The sequence below is a fragment of the Ipomoea triloba genome, chromosome 3, assembly GCF_003576645.1.
Source record: "Ipomoea triloba cultivar NCNSP0323 chromosome 3, ASM357664v1".
In the NCBI taxonomy this organism is placed as follows: domain Eukaryota; kingdom Viridiplantae; phylum Streptophyta; class Magnoliopsida; order Solanales; family Convolvulaceae; genus Ipomoea; species Ipomoea triloba.
Genome location: NC_044918.1, coordinates 802,665 through 813,295, shown reverse-complemented (window position 1 = coordinate 813,295; position 10,631 = coordinate 802,665). Strand labels below are relative to the sequence as shown.

Below are 10,631 nucleotides of genomic sequence, written 5' to 3'. Positions count from 1 at the left end.
GTTGTGCAGCATCTAACTCCACTCGATTATATTATTAATATTTTTTATTTGATTGATGAGAAAAATTCACAGTCTCTCCACGAAGGCTTGCAATTGATAAACTCATAAACCCAAATCATGTGTAATAGAATGCAAGCCACACAAGATTACATAAGAGAGCTAAATCACACTAGAAAGGTCTTGTGCGACTGACTTGACTAATCTTCAAGGATAAAAATCATGCTTTAGCCGTTTAATCATTAATTTGAACCAATTTTTTGAGTCATGAGAAAAATCAGCAATTACTAAATAAGAGTTTAAATTATATAAGTCTGAACAACTCAATTATAATATTCTTTTCCTAAAAGATAAAATCCTAGCCCCAAAGACCTCCCATGCTCCGATAGAGTCGTTTAACAAATAAGGTCAAATGCTAGTGCACAAAAAACAGATACTCTTATTACTGAATTTCAAATCTTAATCTTTTATCTCAAATAAGCCATGAATCTACTCAATTATATCCCATTGTACCAACCAAAGTAACAAACACATGGTACAACTTACAAGTATCTATGAAAGACGCGTGAAAAGAGGTGTGCATTTAAGGATTTACCAAATTAAAAATCGCAACTTTTTTATCTGTGGAATTGATGATCCATTCGACTTCTCGCGACCCAATCAGCGGTGCGGCGTTACGGTTTTACCGAAGAAAAATCCAATCAACGCAGAAAAAGAAATTAAAAAAAACGAATAGAATAAAGCCGGAGAGGAGAGCGGGAGCCGTTTTGATTTTCCTACCAACGCCCAAACCTTCTCCGTTCCCATCACGTCGACCAATTCTTGATTATACGGCGACAGCCATGCCAGTACTAAGTATGTACGTATCTCCCATTTCCCTTCAATTCTTGAACAGCCCCCACCACTGAAATTGTTTCAAATTAGGTCGAATTTCACTGTTTCAGCTTCTTTCTGGCTATCAGCTTCTCTGCGGATGTTTTCTGGGTTTTAGGTGTTTAGTCTATTTCTGTTGGGTTTTGACGTGTTAAAACTGGCCCTGAGTTTTCCTCCGTGATTTCTTCTCCCTCTGCTGTTGGGTTTTGGCGAGATTTGAGACGGGTTATGGTTATTCTCTCACTGTCATCTTTGTTTCTCTGAAACATGGGGTATGTTTCTCGGTTGAAGGTTGCTGTTTACTGGTATTTGCAAGCTCTGTTAGGCTTCTTCTCCGCATTCCTTTTCAGGTAAGCTTAGATTAGCCTCTTGTTGCTGTCTTGAAATTTAGTACTCTTCTGACATATTTTATCTGTCTTATTTATTTTGATCAAAACATTTTTATTTGTTTATTTTTATTTTTTTTATTCATTTTTGAATTTGATTTTTTGTGTTCAATAGTAATTTTAGTTTAGTTTCTAACTATATTATGAAAAATTGAGTTAAAAATAACTTCAGTCAAGTTTTGTTAATCGAATCAGACATATAAAATGATACGGGGGAGTATTTGTTGTTTGTTTAGGTTTTTGCTGTTTTGGAATTTGCAGGCTGGGAAAGGGAAAGGGCGGTGTTGATTCTTTGGAGAAAAGTTTGGATTTTTCTGAAACTTCTGCTGGGGAGTTTACTTGCGGTGAAACAGAGATGATGAACATGTCTGAGGATTCAGAGGTCGAGGGAGAAAAGAACAGTGGCGGTTTCACTTTTCGATTCCCGACATACGAGGAATTCATTAGTGGAAATAGAGGGATTGGGATTGGGGTTGAAAGTGTTGATTCTGAAGTTGCATTGAACAAGGATTTGAAGCAATCTGATTACGAAGGAGAAGATGCTTCTAATGAGGAGAATGGGGATTCTGACATTCATGTGTGCAGCAAAGAGGAAACTGAGGTGACAAACTTCGGAGAAATTAAGGATTTGAAGCAATCTCATCCCGAGGAAGAAGATCTGTCTAGTGAAGAAAATGAGAATTCTGACATTCATGTGTGCAGCAAAGAGGAAACTGAGGTGACAAACTTTGGAGAAATTAAGGATTTGAAGCAATCTCATCCCGACGAAGAAGATGTTTGTAATGAAGAAAATGAGAATGTCGGCAGCAAAGAGGAGACTGAGGTGACGAACTTTGGAGAAATTAAGGATTTGAAGCAATCTCATCCCGGCGAAGAAGATGTTTCTTATGGAGAAAATGAGAATGTCGGCAGCAAAGAGGAGACTGAGGTGATGAACTTTGGAGAAATTAAGGATTTGAAGCAATCTCATCCCGACGAAGAAGATGTTTCTAATGAAGAAAATGAGAATTCTGACAGTGATGTGTGCAGAAAAGAGGAAACTGAGGTTACAAACTTTGGAGAAATTAAGGATTTGGAACAATCTCATCCTGATGAAGAAGATGTTTCTAATGAAGAAAATCAGAATGTCGACATTCATGTATGCAGCAAAGAGGAAACTGAGGTGACAGACTTTGGAGAAAATAAGGATTTGAAGCAATCTGATTATAGAGGAAAAGATGTTTCTGATGAAGAAAACGAGAATCCTGACAGTGATGTGTGCAGAAAAGTGGAAACCGAGGTTGCAAACTTGGGAGATGAGAAGAGAGAGTTTGGTAAAGCAGAGAGTGACTCTCAATGGGATCTCGATTTTACTGACAAGACTTCGTTTAAATCCGAGAAAGATTCATTGGTTACTGATTCTGATTCTGCGTCGCTTACTTTTGAGCATATGCAATATCTCATGGGTCGTTTAGTTGATTCGTACAGTGAAGGTTTCTTGTCTGATGAGGATTTCGGGGGAGAATTCAAGCTTGATGATAACTCGAACCATATGGATACCGAGGAGAGCCATGATGAAATGTCCGAGGAAAATCAAGAATTTGGTACTTCTGATCAAGATGATAGTGCTATAATGGATGAACATCTCGAGGAATTCAAGCAAGATGGTAATGATAGCCTTGAAACTATGGAATCCGAGTTTTTATCAGAGAACGATTTTCATGAAGGTGCAGGGAACTTCGAGGATTGGGGATTAGATGATAGCCTCGAAAGTTTGGAACCCGAGTTTCTATCAGAGAACGATTTTCGTGAAGATTTAGGCGAGTTGGAGGATTGGGACTCAGATGATGAGGTCTTCACCAACAATTTATCAGAATCTCAAAATCCCATGTCGGAAAACGAGTCAGATTTGGATTATGGGGATGCAAACAAGATGGAATCCTTGTGGGAACATCAAGATTTGCTTGAACAAATAAAGATGGAGCTCAAAAAGGTCAGAGCCACGGGGCTGCCTACAATCTTCGAAGAGTCCGAGTCTCCCAAAATGGATGACCTAAAGCCTTGGAAAATCGATGAACGGTTCCAACGCGAAGACTGCATAGGCGAGCTAATGAAGTTCAACAAGAGCTACCGAGAAAGGATGCGTAAACTCGATATCTTGACGTACCAAAAGCTGTATGCAATAGGTAATTCATCTCGTCCTAAAACGCCATAATGTCCCTTTCCTTTAAGTTCTCTGCATAATTATCACATAGCATCTTTCTTTCATGTTTTCGTGTAAAGGTTAGTCTCTGTGGTTATTATCATATTCCCTGGCATGAATAAATTAGTAATTGAGTGAATTGGGAAAGTGAGAAAGCAGCTTATGAGTGAGTTGGCAAAAGTAAAAAGGCAAGCACAATTTCATGATAAAAGAATGTATGAAATCACACTCGAGTGAAATGTACTCTTTTCTTGGCTACTTTTTGTTTATATTCATCTGAACTGTTTGTATTGAGATTGAACATCAACTGGCTACTTCGTTGTTGATAATAGTCAATCAACCCGCTTTAATGTCAATTACTTGCAGGTTTTCTGCAGAAAGATCCGCTAAAAGATCCATTTCAATTGCTCTCAAGCCAGAAATCTTCAGGTCCAGGACTCAAATCCTTGAAAAGTGTTTGGCCATTCAAACAAAAAAGCGGTGAGATTGATCCAGTGGCAAAGTTTATCAAGGAAATACAGTGTGAACTGGAAGTGGTATACGTGGGACAGATGTGCCTTTCTTGGGAATTCCTACATTGGCAATACGGGAAGGCCCTAGACCTGTGGGATTCTGACCCTCGTGGGATCCATCGATATAATGAAGTTGCGGGAGAGTTTCAGCAGTTTCAGGTGCTCCTGCAAAGATTCATAGAAGACGAGCGTTTCCAAGCGCCAAGAGTGCGATACTATATCAAAAGCAGATATGACTTCCGTAATCTTCTCCAAGTTCCTGTTATAAGAGGTAAGGTTTTAGGGCTTTCGAATGAGTAGTTTCTGTAACAAACGATACTGATATTAGGGTTCTGTGCAGAGGACAACCTGAAGGACAGGAAGAAGGCGATGAAATTTGAGAAGGGTGATTTTGCCATTACAAGCGATATTCTAGTGGAGATCCTGGAAGAATGTATACGAATCTTTTGGCGGTTTGTTAAAGCTGATAACGACTCCTCCACCGTGCAAGTGAAGTGTCAGAAGGGAGGAGTACACCCCGAGATTGAAAATGCAGATGATCTCGAGCTGTTAATGGAGGTCAGAAGAAGTCTGCAAAAGGTAAAGAAATGGTATACTACTTATGCATCTATTTTCATTAGCTATTTCGCGAGTAGCTTATTCTTCTTCTTCTTCGGGCTTGGATTGCAGAAGGAGAGGAAGCTTCGGGACACATTGAGGAGCGAAAACTGCGTGTTGAGGAGATTCAGAAGGTCGTGCAGAGACGACGACGAAGATTCAGATCATGTTCTTTATTTCTTCTCACAAGTAGACATGAAATTAGTTTCTAGGGTTCTTAACATGTCTAGGCTAACAAAAGAGCAATTGGTTTGGTGCCATAACAAGCTAAGCAGGATTCGTTTTGTAAATAGAAGGATTCATGTAGACCCGTCATTTTTGCTCTTCCCATGATAACATTATTCTCTTTTTAGCACATAATTATCTCTTTTTTTTTTTTTATTATCAATTTTGACTAAAATAAGTTTCAATTGAAATAATGAGATTCAGAAGTCAACTAAAACATTGAATATTACTTTGATATCTTAACACTGAAGTAACCATCAGAATTCAAAGTTTTGGAAGTGTAGTCAAAATTGCATTAAGGGACAGTTTATTAAGATAGAAAAGTACGGAGTACAAAACATCATAATAATCAATAAAAATGTACAGACTGACTTTCTGCATTTGACTGTTATAAAGAAAGGCAGGCAATGCTACAGCCTACCCATCATTAACTATATGATAAGCTTAACTGTGATTTCTAGCTAAGCTACAATCTTTTACAAAAATCGAGCACAATGGAAGGCATACATTCACCATTACAAGAGAATGAATAAGCAAGTCAAAATGGTTTGCGAGATAGATTTTGGAGGAGAACCAAGCGGATGAGGTGCGAGGAGCTTCAAATGCTCTAATTTTAGCTTAGAAAATAAACAACTCGATTCCTTCCAATGAAAAGTCATCCCGGGGTACATAAGCTGTATATAGAAGAAACCAGAAGGTTACAAGATTGAGTGAAGAAATTATAAAGATCAGAAGTGTCCTTTTTCATACACGATTCATTGATGCCAAGTATTCCTCTTTTTCTTTATTTTCAAATTTTTGGGAAGAAAGGAGGAGAAGGGTCTATCTGTCTTAATATGTTAGGGGGGCAGAGGGGAAGGCAATGCACAACTCCTTACTTTGTAATCTGAATCAGTATTGAGAAAAAACCATGGCTAAATATGAAAAATTGATCAACCAGGATAAAAAAAGAGAAACCTCTAGTCATTTGGAGTGATTTTCATATCCTCCGCCACTTGATTGTACACATGCAGCAGTGACGTTCGCATGTTTGCTATTTCTATGATAGTATCCAGAGCTACGAACAGATTAAGCCACAGAAAATGTCAGAACATGATTAACACGAGGGGAAGTGAGGGATGTGCAATCAATTTTAATCCAAAATTCCTAAATGTCTGCATATATTCAGGATTTTCTTAAGGGACAGCATTGCTATGTGTTGAGACTATCCTTCACAGATAAAAGCTTGAAGAATGAAAGAAATGAATCTCGTTACAACTTTGATCCTTGAAAACATGCGTGAACTTTAAATAAAGGGTTAAGTTGTTCACCTGTCTCATATGAAAGTTGGGCAGAACGAAGCTTTGGAGAAACCAGCATTCCAAACATAGATAGTTTTTTGCGCCGCTCTCTCTGAGCCTAGAAGAACATAGTAAAAGTGAAGTGTTGATTCAATTATCACCAATTTAACTTCAATTTTAAAAATTGGAAAACTCATCACCAACATCTAATGATTTTAAGAATTGGAAAAATAAATTCATATCGCCTCAACCAATACTACTGAAACTGAATTTTGGAAATGGTGAACAGTGCCTGGCTTAAATTTATGTTTGAATTGGGAGCTGATGCCAACTGTAGGTTATATGCCTTAAATAGTGTTGCGCACAAGTTAAAGAAGATCAATATTGGTCAGAAAAGAGGTTAATTTACTTGGTCATCAACTGCTCGCTGAGATCCATTATTTTCTTGCTTCTTCCCCTGAGCTTCTGGAGTAGAATACAATTAATATTTCAGATGTCAAAAATCAAATAAAGTTAAAAGATCATCACTAGTAGATTCTTAGAATTCTCACTTTAAAGACTTGGCACACCAATTCTAGTAAATCAGTGAATAAGATGGAAAACAAATACACACAGTAATTACCAGAATCATCACCATGGTGCGTGGACTCTGGATTGTAAGATTTTCTATGCAACAGCTCGTCCTCATCAAATTTACCTTCCTTGGGTGAGCTTTGTGGACTAGCAGAAGAAGCCCACTTGCATAACCTGAAATGCACCTGCTCCATCCTGGATCCTGCTACAGAAGAAATACCATCTTTAATACTCAATCTGCACATAGTTTAAACCTAACTATATGAGTTTGTCACTTCTAAGTGCATAATTTAATGATGGAAATAACAGTTCAACCTTCCAAATGATCAATTTCCAATGTAGTTGCAGCAGAATGTGGTTTGAGGTCAAGTAATGAGCTGTTGATGCGTGACGCACCCATAGAAAGTCGAGCACTAGCCAACTCCAGACATCCCTGCAAGGGATACAATAGAGCCAAAGATGTAATCAGAAACGCAACATTGCCATGTTAAGAGCTATCATTTCACTCAATTAGGCATTAGCAACAAATAACACTTCACTCTGATACTTTAGTCACTTAATTTCACATAATCTACAAATTTAAACTAGAAATCCGCATCAAATGATAATCATTGCACACATACAGGCAGATCACTATAGATGAAACGCAACATTGCCATGTTAAGAGCTATCATTTCACTCAATTAGCAACAAATAATACTTCATTCTGATACTTTAGTCACTTAATTTCACATAATCTACAAATTTAAACTAGAAATTCGCATCGAATGATAATCATTGCACACATACAGGTAGATCATTATAGATACAAATCCAAACTAAACGAATCTATTTCTGGATAGAAGAAACAAAAAATAAAATGTAAAGATCAAAATTAAGTGAAGGAATCGGTACCTGGCGAAGTGTTGAAGATAAAGTGTCCATGAGAATCAAATAGCTATCCAATGAATCGAGAAAATTTAATACTTTTGCGTCTTTCTCTACAATTCCTTCTTCTCCATCGTCAGAGATTTTCGTTTCCGTTTCATCCGCCATGGCCGGCATTGTGATCGTTGAGTTCTTCCCCGAGCCGCTTAATATCGGACGAATACAAATGAGAAAGCGACGTCGTATTATTCCTGTCAACAGCGAAATTAAACTGTATGCCTCCTAGCCGAGGCCAATTTGGGCTTCATATCCATTATTTCACGGATCAACATTGGGCCTTGGGTTTAATCCAGTCCACTCAAAATTTCTAAACAAGGTGACAATTTCCAATAGTTATACCATGTAAGGTGCACTTATCACAATTTACATGTTGAATATTCACAATTCAAATTGTCAACATTCAGTATGTAAATTGTGTATTTTGCACTCGGGTTCACCTTGCAAGGTGGACCAGCGTCAACATAACAATTCGCTATAATTTCTTATTATTATATTATAGACTAGGATTCATATTGTATTGTGAAACATTGTCAAAAAATTACGTGTTTGCAGTTAATACATTTTGTATATATATACTTAATAACACAACATGATAATTACAGGCACATAAATGGTTAATTATATGTAAATTATCAGAACCAAGTATCATTAACCATGTTAACTGATAACTGATAAGTAAAATTAAAATTTAAAAATATTATTGAAGCCAACAAGATCAATATATTTAAATAGCCGCGAGCCAAACTCGATCATATTTATAAAATGATCACAAGAAGATAAATATATTTAAATTGGTTATAGTTGATTGACTTAATTGATAAAAAAAAACATAAAATTTGGTTATCCAATGCCTAATACTTCACTACTAAGAATGTCATCCGATCCGTTAAAGCAAACACGTATAATCCGGACAGAAAGGCCCGGAGAAAAGCAAATTCAGAGCACCGCTGATCTGTACTACCTGCAATGGAAGCCATGCTATCACGCCGTTCTTGCTTCTTCATTTTTGTCTGCATGCATCTTCCCCTTACTATAAAACCCCACTCCATTCTACTCCCCATTCATCCCACCATCAATTCCAATTCAACAACTTATATACATATATATACTAGCTAAAAGCAACAAACCATGAATCGAGCAATGGCTACGGCGGCGATCCTCATTGCGGCGGTGCTCGCCGCGCTGCCGCGGCCTGGCCAAGCCGTGGACTGCGCCCAGGTGGACTTCACGGTGTCCCCTTGCCTCGCCTATCTCCAGAACGGCGGCGACGCTCCTCCACAACCGTGCTGTGACGCCGTTAACGCCCTGATCAGGATAACGCCGTCGCAGCAGGATCGGCAGGACGCCTGTGAATGTCTCAAGGCCGCCGCCCCTACCTTCGGCATCAAGGCCGAGGTCGCCGCCGGTCTTCCCGCCAAATGCGGCGTTTCCACCGGCGTCCCCATCAGCCTCGACATCAACTGTCAAAGGTTAGTATAATTCGTTATCACTACGTTAGATTTCTGTCTGATTAATTCATTTCATTTCACGTATGTTAGTTTGTGTTCTTCTTGAATTGCAGCATCGGTTGAACGTTGAATTGAATGCATGGCGGACAACCGGACTGAATAATCCGATGAGAAGCTTTGGATGGCTACTGGAAATAATCCGTTTTGTTCATCTTTAATTTTTTGTTTGCAATAAAGATTGAAGTGTGGCTTTTGTGATATTATATTGTACACAAATTAAAGGTTTATAAGTATCTATGAATCAAATTATTCGGTCCCCTTTATGACTCTATCTTTTTTACCTATACTATTAATAAAAACAATATCCTCAACTTTAACTTCCCGCTTAAAACACTCCTATACTGTTAAGGTTTGCGTAATCTATACTATCTATACTATATATATAAAAATAAAATCCTCAGCTTCCCGCCCAAAACAGTCCTACAATATTTAGGATGCGATTATTTATTATTTTTCCTATTCGTTGTACAATTCTACATTACAATTCCTATTGTATCACAGTTCTACATTACAATTTCTATCGTACTACAATTCTATCGTAATAAGACTACTATATATATATATAAGAAACAAAATCCTCACTTTAAGCTTCCTGCCCAAAACAGTCCTACAATATTTAGGATGCGGTTATTTCCTATTTTTCTATTCGTTGTAGAATTCTACATTACAATTCCTAACATACTACAATTCTATCGTAATAAGATACAACCTTATATAAATCCCTAATCCTCTATTGTGAACTTTAAAAGAGAAACGCAGAACGCAATGCAATTATTCCAGACCTCTCCACTTTCAAATCTGCAAATTTTGTTGATGCGGTCAAGATATTGTTTTATTTAATATTGTTTTATTTAATAGGAATAAAATCATGGTCATGTTTGGTCATATTGCTTTATTTTGTATTTATTGCTATACATTTTGTATGTTGTTTGTATGCTGCCTTTTTTTTTTCTTTTTTTTTTTTTGAATTTTTTTGAATTTTTTTCAGCTTTTTGCTTGGCTTTTTAAATTTCATGATCTTCCTTAGGTAACTTGCATCCATTTACAAACACATGTTCAAATTCAAAGATTTTGGATCGTTAAAGGCTCCCGAGGAGTGGATTGCAATAAGCTAATTGGTAAATTCTTCTTAAAATTTTGTTCTATACTGGATGTGTTCTATACTGCACAAACTAATATTATTGATTAATTGGTAAAAAAATTAATAAATTTTAATTGGTAACAAAATTTTATTTACCAAATTATGAGAATAATTAAACATTATAATTGTGAGAATAATGAAAACAAATTCGGCCTAATTTTATAAGAAAAAATAATTTATTAATTATTATTTACACCAATAATAATAATTCAAATACTTATCTATACTTCTATATCTATACTACTATTAATAAATATAAAATAATCATTTGTTAAATTCCCGCCCAAACAATAGTAAAGATAAAATGAAAAAGAAAACTGATTTTACTAATTGATTGAAAATATAAAAAGATTCTAACGAAAAAAGAAATGGAAATTAGGCAAATTGGAAAGGAAAAGGACATTACTAATTGACTAAAAATTATTTTTAA

General features: G+C 36.7%; 3 protein-coding genes across 5 annotated transcripts; 2 read left to right on the top strand and 1 right to left on the bottom strand.

Moving 5' to 3' along the window:
• The first annotated feature begins 593 nt into the window (after positions 1-593).
• Positions 594-4,928, top strand: LOC116012637. 3 transcript variants are annotated; one of them, XM_031252243.1, is made up of 5 exons: positions 594-856; positions 942-1,220; positions 1,518-3,421; positions 3,805-4,221; positions 4,291-4,928. In XM_031252243.1, exons 2-5 carry the CDS (start codon positions 1,138-1,140, stop codon positions 4,878-4,880), a joined length of 2,994 nt encoding a protein of 997 aa, XP_031108103.1. In that variant the 5' UTR covers positions 594-856; positions 942-1,137; the 3' UTR covers positions 4,881-4,928. The 3 variants fall into 3 exon arrangements, with proteins under 3 accessions (XP_031108103.1, XP_031108105.1, XP_031108104.1); XM_031252244.1 differs by having other exon boundaries at positions 599-1,220; positions 4,291-4,529; positions 4,620-4,928; XM_031252245.1 differs by having other exon boundaries at positions 594-1,220; positions 1,493-3,421.
• Positions 4,929-5,051: 123 nt separating this feature from the next.
• LOC116013820 lies at positions 5,052-7,689 on the bottom strand. Its single transcript, XM_031253755.1, has 7 exons — positions 7,520-7,689; positions 6,941-7,058; positions 6,675-6,827; positions 6,462-6,517; positions 6,083-6,170; positions 5,730-5,829; positions 5,052-5,446 (listed from the first exon to the last, which is right to left on the bottom strand). Exons 1-6 carry the CDS (start codon positions 7,667-7,669, stop codon positions 5,732-5,734), a joined length of 663 nt encoding a protein of 220 aa, XP_031109615.1. The 5' UTR covers positions 7,670-7,689; the 3' UTR covers positions 5,052-5,446; positions 5,730-5,731.
• A 945-nt stretch (positions 7,690-8,634) lies between these two features.
• LOC116011747 (non-specific lipid-transfer protein A-like) lies at positions 8,635-9,323 on the top strand. The gene is made up of 2 exons (XM_031251151.1): positions 8,635-9,021; positions 9,114-9,323. The coding sequence occupies exons 1-2, from the start codon at positions 8,681-8,683 to the stop codon at positions 9,121-9,123; spliced, it is 351 nt and encodes a 116-aa protein (XP_031107011.1). The 5' UTR covers positions 8,635-8,680; the 3' UTR covers positions 9,124-9,323.
• The last annotated feature ends 1,308 nt before the right edge of the window (positions 9,324-10,631 follow it).